Source organism: Crassostrea angulata, chromosome 4, assembly GCF_025612915.1.
Source record: "Crassostrea angulata isolate pt1a10 chromosome 4, ASM2561291v2, whole genome shotgun sequence".
NCBI classification, from domain to species: domain Eukaryota; kingdom Metazoa; phylum Mollusca; class Bivalvia; order Ostreida; family Ostreidae; genus Magallana; species Magallana angulata.
Genome location: NC_069114.1, coordinates 39,286,211 through 39,306,088, shown reverse-complemented (window position 1 = coordinate 39,306,088; position 19,878 = coordinate 39,286,211). Strand labels below are relative to the sequence as shown.

Genomic DNA, 19,878 nt, shown 5'->3' with positions numbered 1-19,878 from the left:
ATCTGAATAAATTGAAGAACAACTTTTAATAAACATTGTGTAACCAATATAAGGTGAAAACAAATTGTGCAACAATTAACACTATATGATTAATAACAAAAATATATATTGCATTAGTTACAGAGCATTAATCATCAGTTATAAAACACAACGCAAGGTAAAGCCCCAGTCGCACATTCACGAAATAAGCCATGATCATCTACGACCTTCAAATCGGGTAACTACGGTAACATATCCCGTCAGGCCACTATCATTCCCGGAATAACTACGATTTCCACCTCGCCTTTTATGCCATTTCATGTCGTGTTTCATATTAACTTATTCAAACGAAATCGTAATGTTAATACAGGAATACTGAACTTTACGGCACGTCGGATCACTCAAGACTTGTCAAAGATGAAGCACAATTGCACTATGAATCGTAAAGATCGCAATATGGTTATTCACGACCTGGAATTCTACCTTAATCAAGAGTGAAAGACGTTAAAAATAATCGAGTACTCTGTCACTTTTCCGCCCAGTACAAGTGACCACAAGATTGAAGAAAAGGGCCAACAGGAATGGCAAAAGGGCATCCCCTTGCTCCATAGATTCGGACTTGAAACTAACAAATGAAATGCAAAAAGGAATAAAACGGTCGTCGAAATCGTACGGAAGACTGATTTATATTTGTCATATCTTCCTAAATATAACGAAATAAGATAGAACGTCCTTTTTATGACGAAATTCTGATCATTACAAATCCGATCATTAGTACACTAGAGATCAGATCGGGTTCAGCCACGGTCGCCATCACAACGAGGAGTGGACCGAAAACGCTTGGCTTGCAAAGATCCCAATACAATGCCTTTTTGATATTTTTTACGTTATAGCAATGAATGAGCAACGAGAACATTTATTCTCTTTTGAGAAGTGGACAGGCATAGCCTACATCCACTTCTCTTCGAGAAGTGGATGTAGGTAATGCCTGTCCACTTCTCAAAAGAGAATACGAGAACATTCAATCTTGTCGATGTCGTGATCACTCGGGAATGTTTTCAACATCATCAAAACAGTTGTGAAGGCTGTCGGAATTATGCTGTTCATTCAGGGTAGACCAACGAGCCACTATGTATTAACACAGTCCTTTCTTTGTTTTCTTTAGAACATTTTGAACAGTTCGAACATTAGAAAAATCAGAACAGTTCTTATGACAGATCGGAGCAGTTTGTTAGACAAATTGGAACAGTGCCTAAGATAGACTCGAACAGTTCTTTAAACAAACCGGAACAGTTCCTCACACAAATCGGTACAGGTCCTGAGACAAATCGTGACAGTGTGACTGGGGCTTACATGTAAGATTTGAGAAAGTGAAAATAAATAATTTACATATGTAAAAATCCAACAGTAAATAGACAAAGCAATGCAGAGATCTGGAACAAAGATTGTTGGAAAGGTTCCAATCTGTTGCCACCATTGTCTAGAGATCCTAAAATACAGGCGTCACCAATGATGTTGTCTATGCCTGCACCTATCGTTAAAATAAAATAAATTTTCTCGATATAGATTAATCTAAATTATTAAAAGTTCATACTTTTATAAATTACATGTAATTACAAATACAAGTAAATATTTTAAAGTTTGGGGTTTACTCACAAGGACAAACGTTGCACAATGCGGGACAGTCTTCCGGTACGTTTACGTACTGATCGCAGTGACTGGGTGAGTAGAATGTCGTACATCCGGAGTTGTCAGCGTGAATGGAGCAATTCACTGAAAGATTTAACAGACACGATACAAGGTACGCATAGCTGCATGCATTTAGGGTGCGGCAAAATCAATCGTCGGAAACCCGCCAAAGAGGTTTCTACTCTAGCGCCTTTTCCCATTATTGTGTTTGAGCGGAAATTAACTTTATATTGTAACAGAATCCCATCCATACAAACAACCTTCTAACTCATGCAGGGGCAATGAATTTTTAAGTAAAGGCACCAGACCTTGCATGTCATAACGGTTAACCATATACTTAGGTTGTCTGCTGCACAGCTCCAAAGATTCCGGTCATTTTAGTTTTTAACCAAAATAAATTGCTCGTGGTAGATTTAATTCATGAGTGTTAAAGAACAGAATATGAATCGATATAGACATCGCGGTATGAGGTAATATCTGGCATAAGACGTAAAACAACAGATTGAGTGGAATATGTGAAGTATCAAAACTTCGTGTTTCTTGACCTTTGCATTTACATATAATTACTGGTATACATGTATTAGATTTATTACAAAAAAATCAAACAGTGGTTTGCAGATTGTTCAAATAGCTAGCTATTAGTAATGAAAAGCCTTTTCAGGGGCTAGATTTATTTCAGTTTATTTTTGTTTTTTTTGGGGGGGGGGGGGGGGCAAAATTGTAGGCCGACGATATTCACCTACTTTTCTACACGAATAGGCTTTAACTATTAAACAGACGTTGTTTTACAATCTAGTTACTATGTCATGTCGTCTTACATTGACAGGTGTCTCCGACATAGGTGGTGGCCGGTGTTTTACAGGAACAAGAGCAGGTTGATGGGTCCATGGTGCCGCCATTCAAACAAACTTTTCCAGTACAGTCTAAAAAATTAATCATACTAATAATGCTTTTTTTTCAAATACATTAACCAAACCATGCCATTAATGCTGCTCTCAACTACATCAAACATAACAATGATGATGCTCTCAAATACGCTAACCATACCAATAATACTGTTCTCAATTACATTAACCATAACATTTAAAATAGTGTCTCATATACATATTGCCCATGCGAAAAATGCTCTTTTTTAAATTTTAAACCAGACAGAGTAGTGTGCATGCAAATGCCAAAGATAAATATATAGTGAACGCTTAACATGATGAATATGAATTATTGAAAATTTTTCACATACGTTTATGATTGTGACGTTGAACACTTATATATGGTCCAATCTTACCACATAGATCCCTAGAGCAGAGAATCTTACCACATAGATCCCAAGAGCAGAGAATCTTACCACATAGATCCCAAGAGAAGAGATTCTTACCACATACATCTCAAGAGCAGATAATCTTAACACATAGATCCAGAGCAGATAATCTTACCACACAGATCCATAGCAGATAATCTTACCACACAGATCTCCAGCGCAGAGAATCTTACATGTACCACATATACCTCAGAGCTGAAAATCTTACCACATAGACCCTAGAGCAGAGAATCTTACCACATAGACCTCAGAGCAGAGAATCTTACCACATAGATCCCAGAGCAGAGAATCTTACCACATAGACCTCAGAGCAGAGAATCTTACCACATAGATCCCAGAGCAGAGAATCTTACCACATAGACCTCAGAGCAGAATATCTTACCACACAGATCCCCAGGGCAGAGAATCTTACCACATAGATCCTCAGAGAAGAGAATCTTACCACACAGATCCCCAGGGCAAAGAATCTTACCACAGAGATCCCCAGAGCAGAGAATCTTACCACATAGATCCAAAGAGCAGAGAATTTTACCACACCGATCCCCAGAGCAGAGAATCTTACCACACAGATCCCCAGGGCAGAGAATCTTACCACATAGATCCCAAGAGCAGAGAATTTTACCACATAGATCCCTAGAGCAGAGAATCTTACAACATAGATCCCCAGAGCAGAGAATCTTACCACATAGGTTCTCAGAGCAGAGAATCTTACCACATAGATCCCCAGAGCAGAGAATCTTACCACATATATCCCAAGAGGAGAATCTTACCACACAGATCCCAAGAGCAGAGAATCTTACCACATAGATCCCTAGAGCAGAGAATCTTACCACATAGATCCCCAGAGCAGAGAATCTTACTACATAGATTCCCACAGCAGAGAATCTTACCACATAGATCCCAAGAGAAGAGAATCTTACCACACAGATCCCTAGAGCAGAGAATCTTACAACATAGATCCCCAGAGCAGAGAATCTTACTACATAGATTCCCACAGCAGAGAATCTTACCACATAGATTCTCAGAGCAGAGAATCTTACCACATAGATCCCCAGAGCAGAGAATCTTACCACATATATCCCAAGAGGAGAATCTTACCACACAGATCCCAAGAGCAGAGAATCTTACCACATACTGTACAACGAGAAAATATGGCGCACTACAAATGTTAGCGCCTTTGGCGCAACTGCCTCTGAGCGCTAAAATTAATAGTGCGCCAACGATTTTCCCTATGTATTAAATTTCTTCAAGTTGCAAAACAATAAAGTCAGTCCATCTTTAAGGCTATATAGAAGTGTTCATTTAAATATCAGATGCTGTCGGTTCTGTTTGTTTAAACAATTTCACAGTTATCGGGTATAAGTGCCTTAACATGGATTATTTAATTCAGTTTTAATTCCTTTTTAATATCTCTCATTAGCACCTTGAAAATTGGGCTTCCCCCTCCATGCCGCTTCCATTTAGCGCCTCGAGGTGAAAATGTGATTAAGCGTGGCGATCGTTTACGCTGACAATACAATTGATTGATCATAATTTCTTTTATCTATGATTAAAACATTTTTGTTATGCAATCCTTTGTTATTTTAAACTATTATATAGCATAAAGTACTTGAAGATTTGAAAACAAATCCAAAGAGTTACCTGTAAGTGTCCAATAAGTTTAAAAAACTGTCCATTATTTTTAAAGAATGGACAGTGAAATCTGCCCAGTAAAAAATAATGGATAGTAATTGTAAACTTATTGGACAGATACAGGTGACGTGTAATAAAACAAATACCATGCAAAGCCATACATCTGAGAACAAAATGAAATTTAATTAAGCACGCTTCGAAATATAATAATCCAAATGAATTGACACAACTCTGTAAAATAATTCAAATGCACTGGTACATTAGTGGAAAATAATCCAAATGCAGTTGTATACATGTATACATGTGTGGAATCAGGAAAATCCAGATTTGACTTTGCCTCCGTTTTCTTAGATAAACCACTCCGTATTAAGTCATCCAAATCCTGCTGATTCAGAGGTTCTAAAAACCTATTATTGCTCTCTACCTCTTGACTGGCGTTAATCATATCTTCATCAGAGATATCAGAAAAGACACAGTTCTGAATTAAAACAAAATCTGGCCCAGCCTCCATATCTAGAATGTCACTTAGAACACCATCCGTGTTTGGATGATTTTCATAATCATCCTTGCATTTTGACTGAGTTATTTTTAGAAAATGCTTTCTCCATCAGAGTAAGGCATCTCGATACTAAAACACAAGTTGTGTGAATGAATGAAAAATCATGCAGTTCAAGTTATACCTAAAAAGTCACCTGAACCTGTCCACTAAGAAGACAATAGAAACAGAATTCTACTCAGGACTGCATTTTTGTTAGGGGTGGTTACAAATAGCTCTATTTTCATTGTCTACTGGTGTACCTGTTCAAGTCCATTCTTAAAACAAAAGAGGAGAATGTTTTAAGTCGGATATAAGCCTCAAACTGTCCATTCTGTGAGAAAAAGAACTGATCTCGGCCCTTCGGGCCTCGATCAGTTCTTTCTCTCACAGAATGGACAGTTTTTGGCTTATATCCTTTACTTAGTGGATATATAGATAACAAGACGATACCTTTTTTTGTGTTTTTTTAATGTAAAATTACTGTGAAAAAGATTCTCTCATGGTGATCGAAACTCATGGTAAATGTAGCATTCAATTTTACTTTTAGTTTCGGAACTCTTCCAGTGTTATCAAAGTCGATACGTTAAATTCAAAGTCCGATAACTCAAATTTGTTTATCATTAAAAATTACACATCATCGCCAATAAATGAAGTTTTCATATCTATCTACTGACGATTTACACAAAAGTAAGTGTATTGTTCTCAACGACAGTTTACCGTGCATGCGAGATAGATATCAAAGTCGTTGTGTTCACGTGCTTGAGTAAACATAGAACTAAATTTTATGCGTGATCGTTTATCAAACAACAACATTTTTTGAATGTATTCTTTTTTAAAGAAAAGATGCATGCGCTAAAATATAATTGCGCTAATGTTCTGGCACTTGCGTTTGCGCTAAAATACGTATGCGCCAACTTTTCTCGTTTAACAGTAGATCCCTAGAGCAAAGAATCTTACCACATAGATCCCCACAGCAGAGAATCTTACCACATAGATCCCAAGAGAAGAGAATCTTACCACACAGATCCCTAGAGCAGAGAATCTTACAACATAGATCCCCAGAGCAGAGAATCTTACTACATAGATCCCCAGAGCGGAGAATCTTACCACATAGATCTTCAGAGCAGAGAATCTTACAACATAGATCCCAAGAGAAGAGAAATTTATCACATATATCCCAAGAGAAGAGAATCTTACCAAACAGATCCCCAGGGCAGATAATCTTACCACATAGATTCTAAGAGCAGAGAATCTTACCACATAGATCCCAAGAGAAGAGAATCTTACCACATAGATCCCAAGAGAAGAGAATCTTACCACACAGATCCCAAGAGCAGAGAATCTTACCACATAGATCCCCAGAGCAGAGAATCTTACCACATAGATCCCAAAAGAAGAGAATCTTACCAAACAGATCCCTAGAGCAGAGAATCTTACCACATAGATCCATAGAGCAGAGAATCTTGCCACACAGATCCCTAGAGCAGAGAATCTTACCACATAGATCCTCAGAGCAGAGAATCTTACCACATAGATCCCCAGAGCAGAGAATCATACCACATAGAACTTCAGATCAGAGAATCTTACCACATAGATCCCCAGAGCAGAAAATCTTACCACATAGATCTTCAGATCAGAGAATCTTACCACATAGATCCTCAGAGCAGAGAATCGTACACCATAGATCCCCAGAGCAGAGAATCTTACCACATAGATCCCAAGAGAAGAGAATCTTACCACACAGATCCCAAGAGAATAGAATCTTACCACACAGATCCCAAGAGCAGAGAATCCTACCACATAGATTCTCAGAGCAGAGAATCTTACCACACAGATCCCCAGAGCAGAGAATCTTACTATATAGACCCCCAGAGAAGGGAATCTTACCACATAGATCCCCAGAGCAGAGAATCTTACCACATAGACCCCCAGAGAAGAGAATCTTACTACATAGATTCCCACAGCAGAGAATCTTACCACATAGATCCCAAGAGAAGAGAATCTTACCACACAGATCCCTAGAGCAGAGAATCTTACAACATAGATCCCCAGAGCAGAGAATCTTACTACATAGATTCCCACAGCAGAGAATCTTACCACATAGATTCTCAGAGCAGAGAATCTTACCACATAGATCCCCAGAGCAGAGAATCTTACCACATATATCCCAAGAGGAGAATCTTACCACACAGATCCCAAGAGCAGAGAATCTTACCACATACTAGTAGATCCCTAGAGCAGAGAATCTTACCACATAGATCCCCACAGCAGAGAATCTTACCACATAGATCCCAAGAGAAGAGAATCTTACCACACAGATCCCTAGAGCAGAGAATCTTACAACATAGATCCCCAGAGCAGAGAATCTTACTACATAGATCCCCAGAGCGGAGAATCTTACCACATAGATCTTCAGAGCAGAGAATCTTACAACATAGATCCCAAGAGAAGAGAAATTTATCACATATATCCCAAGAGAAGAGAATCTTACCAAACAGATCCCCAGGGCAGATAATCTTACCACATAGATTCTAAGAGCAGAGAATCTTACCACATAGATCCCAAGAGAAGAGAATCTTACCACATAGATCCCAAGAGAAGAGAATCTTACCACACAGATCCCAAGAGCAGAGAATCTTGCCACATAGATCCCTAGAGCAGAGAATCTTACCACATAGATCCCCAGAGCAGAGAATCTTACCACATAGATCCCAAAAGAAGAGAATCTTACCAAACAGATCCCTAGAGCAGAGAATCTTACCACATAGATCCATAGAGCAGAGAATCTTGCCACACAGATCCCTAGAGCAGAGAATCTTACCACATTGATCCTCAGAGCAGAGAATCTTACCACATAGATCCCCAGAGCAGAGAATCATACCACATAGAACTTCAGATCAGAGAATCTTACCACATAGATCCCCAGAGCAGAAAATCTTACCACATAGATCTTCAGATCAGAGAATCTTACCACATAGATCCTCAGAGCAGAGAATCGTACACCATAGATCCCCAGAGCAGAGAATCTTACCATATAGATCCCAAGAGAAGAGAATCTTACCACACAGATCCCAAGAGAATAGAATCTTACCACACAGATCCCAAGAGCAGAGAATCTTACCACATACTAGTAGATCCCTAGAGCAGAGAATCTTACCACATAGATCCCCACAGCAGAGAATCTTACCACATAGATCCCAAGAGAAGAGAATCTTACCACACAGATCCCTAGAGCAGAGAATCTTACAACATAGATCCCCAGAGCAGAGAATCTTACTACATAGATCCCCAGAGCGGAGAATCTTACCACATAGATCTTCAGAGCAGAGAATCTTACAACATAGATCCCAAGAGAAGAGAAATTTATCACATATATCCCAAGAGAAGAGAATCTTACCAAACAGATCCCCAGGGCAGATAATCTTACCACATAGATTCTAAGAGCAGAGAATCTTACCACATAGATCCCAAGAGAAGAGAATCTTACCACATAGATCCCAAGAGAAGAGAATCTTACCACACAGATCCCAAGAGCAGAGAATCTTGCCACATAGATCCCTAGAGCAGAGAATCTTACCACATAGATCCCCAGAGCAGAGAATCTTACCACATAGATCCCAAAAGAAGAGAATCTTACCAAACAGATCCCTAGAGCAGAGAATCTTACCACATAGATCCATAGAGCAGAGAATCTTGCCACACAGATCCCTAGAGCAGAGAATCTTACCACATTGATCCTCAGAGCAGAGAATCTTACCACATAGATCCCCAGAGCAGAGAATCATACCACATAGAACTTCAGATCAGAGAATCTTACCACATAGATCCCCAGAGCAGAAAATCTTACCACATAGATCTTCAGATCAGAGAATCTTACCACATAGATCCTCAGAGCAGAGAATCGTACACCATAGATCCCCAGAGCAGAGAATCTTACCATATAGATCCCAAGAGAAGAGAATCTTACCACACAGATCCCAAGAGAATAGAATCTTACCACACAGATCCCAAGAGCAGAGAATCCTACCACATAGATTCTCAGAGCAGAGAATCTTACCACACAGATCCCCAGAGCAGAGAATCTTACTATATAGACCCCCAGAGAAGAGAATCTTACCACATAGATCCCCAGAGCAGAGAATCTTACCACATAGACCCCCAGAGAAGAGAATCTTACAACACAGATCCCCAGAGCAGAGAATCTTACCACATAGACCCCCAGAGAAGAGAATCTTACCACACAGATCCCCAGAGCAGGACCCTGTACATCCACTGCAGGCCGTTCCGGCTAGGTAAGGGTTGTTATAGTCCATGTTGCCGCTGTGAAGATAATAGTCAGTTTTGAATGCAACTATTTAAATTGCACTATTAATGTGAACTGTTTTGAAGTCAATTTCAAAATACATTGTAAACATCAAATGTGTGTAGGATATTTGATTAATAAATTCAATATCACACGCAATGTACAAATTTAACAATATTTGCTTCTTACAACCACAAATGCCTAATGTTTTTTTTTCTCATTATAAAAAATAAACCCCCTCCCTACCTAATGTTCATAGGAACTAAGGAATGTATTTTTTGTAATCAGAAAAATATAACGTCGGGAACCTGTCCTTATGATCGATCTTACAAAAACGGATAAAACATGTAGCAGCTGTTCCTTTCTCAGTCTAAGAGCTGAAAGTTACGAGGTCTTTTCGATACAATCTTGATTTCATTCTCGCAGTAAAATCTGATACGACGAAGAATTAGCACTACTTAATGGCTTTGAGCGCCGGGTATAGCCATGATAGCCCTGATGAGCATAGTTTTATTTTCTCTAGGGGTTACAAGCTACGATCCATGGACATCGCCTTAATATAGAATCTAGCCCTATATTTAAGCATTGAACAGATGTGGTCTCATAACTGCAATGGTGCAACTGAAATTATGGTGTTTGCATGGGCGTCGGAACCGGGGGGCATTTTTGAATTTTTTATTTGCATGTCAAGATTTCTTATAAGTCTAGCCCCCCTCCCCCTTTCAATTTGCTTCCGACGCCACTGGGTCGGCATCTATATAATTAGGTACAAGACGTACGCTGGTCCATAGTTACAAACGTAATTCCTTGTTGTTCCACACAGTGCAAATCCACATCCGATTAAGATGGAGTTGGCAGACACAACCTATGTGAAAAATATAATCACTGTCAGATAGGAATTATCATCTCTATTATTTAATAGATTTTTCATCAACATTTACACCAATGCTATGATAATCATCTTCTAAGCTGCTATTTGATCAGCATAATCATCGCCATTATCAGCAGCAACATCAAAATCATCTTCTACGTCGTTATCGTGCAATATCAATGATTTATGGCGGTTATTCAATCATTACTTTTAAAGTTATGTCACTACAGATGTGTATGATCCATTAAATTGTTCTTCAGTATCTTCAACTATTTTAAGATTAAATAATATGATGTGTCAGTATAAACAAAAACAACAAATGTTCAACTGTTAAAAATGTGTCGAAAAATACGTTCCTTGCATGTTATATACAATGTATAGGTACCTGTGTATAGTGACCCACACGGCCGAAGTTATTGGTACCGTTCATTGTGAAATCCTTCACCTCGTCATACCACAGTTTAACGATATTGCCCCAGCCGACGTCATAGTCTCCTGCAGCTAAGTTCTGTCCCACAGAAAATCGACCTACAAACCAACGATCTCCATTTTAGTTTCTGTAATCATAATTGTTTTAATTAAAGTGGCTTTGCATTGTAGCTTGTTAAGGACAATCTGTCACAATTTTCTACCTCCAGTAATATATGAGTTTAAGTTCGTCATATGGACCCGTCTTCCTTTAAGTCACCTACACTCAACAAAACTTCAGCTTAATGTTCACCCATTTTAATGTATTTCCTATACGAAATAAGCACATTTATTCGTCTTGTCGTCGGGTGACTGATTTCCACTTAACTTTCAAAAAGTTAAGAACGATGCATTGACCTTGACCTCTGGTTGCGACCCGAGACCTAGACCTTTGCTATATATCCCAAATATTTCAGGTTTGGTTGAATTTCGCTCAGAGCTTTTGTATTGTTTTTTAAAAGTTGCCGATGGAAATGACGATACACTTATGGAAGAGAAAAAAATATAAGAATGACGTTTTCTTCCGATTGCTTAATATTTTAAAAAACAATGTCGGGTACTAAATAAATGTTAGCAAATTTAAAATGAGTACAATGTGTCGTAGAAAGAATGCAGACACCAATATTCCAACGGCTATGGCTGTTTTATCAATGAACATTTTGGCCATGTTAAGTGTGGTTCTTTTTAAACATTCGCCACAGACTAATATCAATAAAAAAATATTGTCAATCATATTAATTAAGCACTCGCAGAAAAATACCAATTTAGTGTTTTGACGTTTCGTCACGGGTAATTGATTTCAACCGTTGTTGTTTTATTTTATCTGTGTTATTGATGAAAAAAATCAGTTACGAAATGTTGAAAATTTCACATTATTTTATCTCGTAATTTTCAAATTATTCCATTTATCAAAGTGAACACTTAGAATTTTTGTTGAGTGTATATCGGGGTATATACATGTTATTATTGCTTTGCTAAGGTTATCCAAATATAGTCATGGATTGTTCCTTATATGCATTCTTGTACTGAGCGGTTTTATGTATTAACAACGGCAATGCTAATTATGCAAATCTGACAGAGAATTTGCTAAAAATTCAATTAACATTGGGATTTTTTATTGAAAAAAAAAATTAAACTCTTCACTTTTATTAAATACTCCACTTTATAGCGCTCTGAAATGAAATACCCCCCCCCCCCCAACAAGGCCATGATTGCTTTCTCTAATACCTAATTTACTTAAATCAATAGTCGACTCGCCGATAATAAAATCATCGCATCCATGCATGGATCGCCTATCTAATTGAGTTCAGCGGGTGCATATCTCATATAAACCATTATTCATTTGCCAAGGACTGAGAAAAAATAGAAATGATTGAGTATATTGATTTTATCTTATACATGTACATAAAAATGGCTATATTGAAATAATATTTTATATGCGCGTAAGGTGGTAAAATGATTTGCTTGATAAGGAAATTTCTATAACAGATAGAAAGCTAGAGAGTGTTCGATATATTCATACTCAAGACACATGCGTCTACAAGATTGTGTTCGAATTGCATATTTTTTGTGAATACAATCGAGCAAACCTTTCAGTGACATCGAAATGACGTACAGCATGCAGTCAAAACAACTGTGTTCGTCTGTCCGATACGTCAAACTGACGTCATTGTAACCAAACAGAACAATGTCATAATTGATTCCTTTATCAATAAATCCAACATTATCATAAAATGACATAATTGATTTTTTTTTCATTTACCCAACTACTAGGAAACATGACACAGAAAGCTGTGTTCGATTCACTACCCCACTGTATGACACAGAAAGCTGTGTTCGATTCACTACCCCACTGCATGACACAGAAAGCTGTGTTCGATTCACTCACCCGGAATACTCCGCTGTCGTCCGCTATCATGAACGAGACCCTTACAGGCATCGGCGTAGTTCTGTGCGATCATGGCTATTTCATCATCCCAATACTATAAGTTTAAAACGTTATTTATTATCATTTTATATAATCATTTATTCCAATTTGACCAAATGAATTCTTTCTGTCCAAAATATCCTGTTTGCTAAACATGTTTGTGCTCAGGATTTGGAAAAAATACTAAATCAAATCTATATAGTATTGAAATATTAATTTGAATGTAATATTCCTGTCCACAAAACAAAGATAGAAATTAAATTACATATTTTCAAAACGGGTTTACCAGGATAACTGAAATTAGTCACACAATGTTTAATACCCGTTGAAAAAATACTCACCATCTTGTACATAAGAACTGCGGTGGGAACAACTCCAGCGCGGTAAGAATTGTGCGAGTCAACAATGGTTGTTTTGTCGGCATCAATGACACCTGTAAAGTGTGATGTAAATAGCATTTACTTTGTAAGACAAAACAATAATCATTCGTACATGTGTAAAATCTTTCTATTGAAACTTTTGATTTAATATTCACAGAAACTAAACTATTCATAGATATATTAGTAATATACTACAAATGTATTCCATATTATCTTTTGATAATGGCAATAGTTAGTATAGAGGATATAAATCTACGAAAATGACCGCTATACGTTAAAGCAATATGAGCTGTATTTCTTAGAATTTTATTTTCCTGCAAAAACCTGCTAGTATGATAAATCTGCATGTAACTTCAGGCACGTAGCATCGTTTTTGAAAGTGGGGGGGGGGGGGGCCAGACCCATCCAAAAAATCTTGACAAGCATAAAAAAAAAAAAAGGAAATTTAAATCTAGAAACTCCAAATCAGGAAATTCCTAATCCGTGGGGGGGGGGGGGGGGGTAACTTCAATTTGACTACTCATTTCCTTCTTTCCATATCAATTTTTTACTAACTTGCAAAAAAGTGGGGGGGGGGGGGCAACTCCATTATAATTCATTTTTTTATATGTAAATTTTAAAAAAATTGTTGCGGCGAGAAAAAGTGGGGGGGGGGGGGGGGGCAGGCCCCCCTGCTACGTGCCTGAACTTAAACTTTTATGATAATTAAGATTTGAAAAAAATCATTTATTTTGGTCAGAAGAAAGATTTCTCTTCTAAGGAATAAATAACAGTTTAATTTTTGTACAGGACGACAATAATTCAATTTTGCTTCAATTAAGGCTTCTAAACAGCTTTTCCCACAAATATTAAGGCTAACAGAAATTAATAAACCATGATTTTTTTGTCATTTTTAGTAGAAAATAACATTTTTGTGAAAAAAAAATTCAACGTGAAAATTGCAGCTTATATTGCTTTAACAAATGATATTTTCGACTCCGAGAAAATTAAATTGAATAACAATGCATACTAACTTTGTCTTGTTTATTTTCATCAAAGGGTTCAAGTCATTTTACGGAGGAAATATATTCTAACACAGCGATATGCTGATACATGTAAATTATTTTGCTTACTTAAATGAAAACACACAAAGTATGATGTGTGTTCAATGCTACCTTTACAATTTGTAGATTTGTAGAGAGTATGCAATACACTATGGATTGCAGCATCAAATTACTGACCTCTCAAACCGCCCAAACGTACCGGGGACTTAGAACGCTTGAGGTTAGAAAGGGTATTAAGTAAATTTTAATATACACAGCTTATTCAAATATAAAACTGAAATTATGTGAATTTCACAAGTTTATTTTTATTCTTAAGGTGGCTGCCCCCAACCCCCACCCCCACCTTCGCCCACCCTTCCTTCCAGAGAATGCGATTAATGATAACTCACCTGAATTGCTGGCCATTGGCGATTTCTCTAGACAAGCCGAGTGATTGGGTATGACTTGATACTTTGCTGGGCACCGAAGCTGTGAACAATTAGTATGTACATTTAATTTCGTTTTTCCCCGTGATAACATTTATTCTCGAATATTAGTTAAGGCAGATTGTCTCTAATAGCAGCAAGGACATAAGATCACAATGAAAATTAAGTTTTCATATAAAATGTTGTAACTAGGATAATTCACGAAATGTTATATTTGCGTAAAAGTAATGATAGCTTGTGAAAAATTCACATGACCAAAGGACCATGAGCTGATATTCTGGGTTTTTTTTTTTAACTATGTACATGCATGTTATATTACTGGCTATTTCGTTTCGTTAATTTAGTTGATTTTTACTGCCAACGAAAATAACGAAATTAAATCCTCAACGAATATTTCTGCTTCTGCAGTAGTTAGGACCAAAACTTTCTATTTTTAAAAAAACTTTTCATCCAATATACATTTAAAACCATATACATTTCATGTACTATATGAAAAAAAGGAATAACATATTAAAATGAATGAATGAATCATTATTATTATTATTAACGCAAATATTATTATTGTAATAATTAACGTTTGACTCACCGCTCTTTTCTGTCTGTGGTCCGCACTCGCTATGGCCGATAAGGCTCCTACAGCAAATAGTGTACAATTAGTTATCATGAATCTCGCCATCGCAAATTATATTTTATTTAGAAAAGATTCCAGGCCTCATGGTGTTTGGGAATCTCAACAATTTCAAAATACATCTTACACCAACGATGTTTTTGTCGTTGGAGATTACCATCTTTCAAACGTTAAAGATTCCAATAAAATGAAGCATCGTAAGCGGGTTGAATACGGCGAGACGTTTTTATTGATTTGAGATGTGATGGGAACAGAGTGGGAGATAGAGAGAAGGACAACATAATATAATGGGACAATCCGTGGGCCCCACTTTGATCTGGAAATGTTTGCGATAACCTGCATTCAATTTATCTTCATATAAATTGTCGTTTTACAAGCATCGATATTTTGTGTGTATAAAAAGGCAATAAGACATCGGTCAAAGGTTTGAATTAAGTGTGAAGGTCAAATTCCACGTGCACATTTATGGGCAAACCTCTGTAAAGAGCCCCATTCTGTGTTAAATTTGAACAGAATTTTCCCCCTATTAATTCTCGACCCATTTTCCCCTTTGATACCTTCGAATGTTTCTTTTTAGCAATGTTTTAAGAATTGGTAATTCAAAATCTCTGTAAACTTACAGAGTCATTAATTTGGGGATTTCAATGTAGTACATGTATTTGAAAACATGCGCGCAATTAACTGAATTGACGGAACCTGCAGTCTGTGTCCGCTTTTGGCTACACCGTAACATGGCTTATTTGTGATGTATCAATACAAAATTTCTATTTGTTACGAATTGAAAGTCTGTCAAAACATGAATAACTGCTCTCTAAGGTCTTCAACAAAAGGGGCATATACACTAATTCAGAACGTTTGTTTGCAAGTAATCGTAATTCAATGTCTGTGGGGCGGTCCATATCACCCCCCTAACCCTCACCGATTACCTGTAAGTTCCGGGCTAATGACATGCATACATCGCTCGACACGGGTTCATAATTCACTCATTCACAACAAGGTCTCAAAACTCTAATCCCTTTTTTTGGTAGAAGGACACAAATTTCATTTTAATTTTTCTGGTCATCAAAAACCACTTAGTGGCAATATTTTGTATGAAAAGCTTCCTATATATTATTAAAGATCCTCTCAAGATTCTCATATCAATTTTTGTAGATGACACATTATTACTGGAATGAAATATTGAAAATAAAATTAATATATTTACATTTCATTTTGTGTTTGGAATGTTTTTAAAATGCTTACCATTTACTTAACTGCTCGAGTATTGCATGCTACTAAAATGAAGTATTAATTTTCTTTAAAATAAAAAAAAAAATTGGGACTTATTGATCATTATGAATAAAAACTGTAAATGAAAGTATGGAACGCTGGTCTAATTAATGAAATCAAGTAGTCTACAAAGACTGTGTATTCTGCTTGCCCAAAGTATGTATCTTCTGTATGTATGAATTCTGCAGATTTTGACCCAGATTCATGCAATTGCTGGGTTTTCAAGCAAAAACGTTGATGAATTGGTTCAAGACTTAAAAGATTAAGGCCCACATCTTAATAAACACCAAATAAGAACTTGAGGATTTTTATTAATGTTAAAAGGACTTGATTGTTAACTACAACATTGGTACATAAAAGTATAAGTTTGACTTTTGGATACATTGATTAAATCTATTCGAAGAATATATATGTTGTCAAAATTTTGTTATCAGTACATCTATATTTGATAGACCTTTAGCAGTTTTACGCATTGTCATTCCACAATATTTTATTTGAAAATAATTAAGGTTAGTGTTATTTAATTGACAATTAAACTGAGTAAAATCCACTTGCATTATTTATACGTAAAATTATTGTTTGAACTCTTGTTTATATGCTTATAATATAGAAATCAACTCTTTAATGTTGGAGTTTTAAATTCTATACAATTGCCACGAGTACTTAGCCTCGTTTTTTTTCTAACTTTTAAAGCAATATATTCTGTGGTTTTGTGGATTAAAATTAATTAGACCCAATTACACTTGCAAATATTTACGCGATGCACCCCATTGAATTTTAAGGTAATTAAGGTAAAAATATAGATAGGTTACAAACGTTAACGCCTTTTATCCAATTGTGTTGTGCATTAAAAAAACATGTACATGTAATTAAGGTCTTTTGTAAATGCATTTATGTATACTTTGGTTCAGTTGTGTCAATTATGTCCCTAAACGGCGCAGAAAAAAAAAATCGGAAAATAATAAAATCGGGATAACATTCCGGTTGTCATAGTGAGAGAATAAAAACATATGCGGTTGGATACTGAAGTTAATTTCATCTACCCTAAACTTGACGGTCGTTCAAATGAATTTTCTATGAAACGAATTAACAACTGATAACGAAGCAGGATTTTTTTTATACAAATCCTTTAAAATTTCAATTAAAAATTCATAACTCCGCCACTGAGAGAAGTGTGGGTCGCACCTGCACGCACAACAAGACCCGTCATTGTGCGATTTTCTCACTTCTAAACATGTGGTGAGTTATTTTGTATATTTCACCCTCGTCACTCATCATTTTTCTTAAATAAATGTTTTATATGAAATTGTGCGGGTTCATACTTTTTGTATACGTGTAAAATAAATAGTTGACATTTCTTCGTCATTCAAAAGAGAGAAGTAAATGTGTAAGCGAATGTTTATCAAGAGTGGACAATGAACCCACGAATATTTTTTTGTATTCTGCATACTGTAGATCTAGAATGAATATTCACGTTCACCTGCGAAAAGCGCCCATCACAGTTTCAAAAATCTCGCTTTCGTTATTACGGTATTATTTTTAAGGTGGCTCTATACACCCACAGTTTATTCAAATTTTCAATAGAAGACCACAAAACATATACTTTTCAAATATTAAAATGATGATAGGGATACTATAGGTATTTTTAAAGAATTTTTTAATGTTTTTTCGTGTTTTTGTAAAATATTTTTTTTAAAAGACAGCTATTAACAAATTGAGAGAATTTTTTTTTGTCATATGATGGATATTTCCTTCGGACACATAAAAAAGTATAACACTTCTTAACATTTAAAAATGTTATTATTGCAATTTTTTTTAGTATTTCCCCAAAACATAACTTTTATTTCGATAAATAATATCACACAACGTGTAGTTGTAACATACCACATTACTTGTAAGTAATAAATTTTTCAATTATCAAATTAAATCTATTCATTTAACAATTTTTTCAAAAGAGCGGTCCATACAATTCGCCTCAGTTTAAATCAGCCAGTACCGGAATTGCATGCTTCCAGATATACTTTTTTGCGTACTGCGTCATCAAAAAGTGGTGTATAGAGCCACCTTAATATTATATCTTTTATCCTGTAGGTTTTCGCTATTTGATTCAAAACGGCGGAACTGGGTACTTATAATGAAGTATAAATTATATACATGTATATACTTAGTAAAGAATAAGGAAGTTAGTCGAGAATAATTTTGATATTTACATGTAGATATGCAATTCTGATCTCTAACAAAATAACTAAATAATGATATAGGTGACTTTAAATTTTTTAAGCAAAAATATAAAGTCGGGGAAGCTGAAGGTTACCTTGAACTTTCATTTAAAAAAAAACCCAGAAATTGATTCGTCGGTTAAAATTTAGCGCTTATCATGAATAAATGGGCATGTATTTGGATACGATGGATGTTCTGAAATCTGAAATGGAGAGTACGACACTGCCATGTACGACATGAAATTAACTGTATCTGCGCGTTTCTGCGGAACCATTTTATTTTCAACATCTCATTCATTTCGACGATTTTACGCAACGCTTTGAAGCTCAGAGAGAACGTATGCAGAAGTCTTATAATCAAGAAGACTTATTATTCAGAAAATTGATTAAAATTGTGGAATCATCTAAGTTGATCTAACTATAAACACTTTTGTAAATAAATATAATTACAATTATACAATACAGCACAATATATACAATAAATATACGTTGGAACTTGGACTCATCTAATCTTAAACAAAGGAACAATGTAGTTGATGAGAGTTTGATATTTTTATGTTTTTTTAATAAGATATCTGACTTACTGTAACTTTCAGTAAATATTCATCCGATCCTTTTTCATGGTTATAACTTAAAAATAGATGCTTACCTGTCCAAACCATTACTAGAAACAAACAGCGACCGGGTCCCATAGCTTGTAAGTGAGATCAAACTGTTTTACTGTCCACTATAAAAAAAATATTTTCAAAAACAAATTCAAAATTGACTATTCAAGAAAAAATGCCATTGCAGAGGACATTACACTATCCGCACCCGGGGTATTTCAGTCTCGGTAATTACCTGGCCTGCTGTCAATGCAAGTGTCTGCGAGAGAAATAAACCAGTCTATATTGTGAATGTGAAATTAATTTCTGAAGTGAATTGAGTTCTAACCATTTCATATTTAAATGTAAAGATGTATATACATCCTTAATTTAACTGACATGTCTCTTCCGTTTGTTGATTGGCTACAGAGTTGCGATTATAGTTGGATAATACCCACTTTATAAGATACATGTACCTCATTAGATATACTCTCTCTCTCTCTCTCTCTCTCTCTCTCTCTCTCTCTTGCACACATAAATTTCAAAACTTACGATTTTTTTTTTTACTTTTTTTCCCCACTCTAAATATATCGACTTATATATATTTA

The 19,878-nt window shown here is 36.0% G+C and overlaps 1 protein-coding gene across 1 annotated transcript; it reads right to left on the bottom strand.

Moving 5' to 3' along the window:
- Positions 1-7: 7 nt before the first annotated feature.
- LOC128180635 (cysteine-rich venom protein Mr30-like) lies at positions 8-19,618 on the bottom strand. Its single transcript, XM_052848781.1, has 12 exons — positions 19,527-19,618; positions 19,336-19,413; positions 15,157-15,203; positions 14,535-14,613; positions 13,064-13,155; positions 12,684-12,777; positions 10,713-10,855; positions 10,236-10,321; positions 9,391-9,473; positions 2,487-2,591; positions 1,636-1,752; positions 8-1,510 (listed from the first exon to the last, which is right to left on the bottom strand). Exons 2-12 carry the CDS (start codon positions 19,376-19,378, stop codon positions 1,365-1,367), a joined length of 1,035 nt encoding a protein of 344 aa, XP_052704741.1. The 5' UTR covers positions 19,379-19,413; positions 19,527-19,618; the 3' UTR covers positions 8-1,364.
- Between the last annotated feature and the right edge of the window lie 260 nt (positions 19,619-19,878).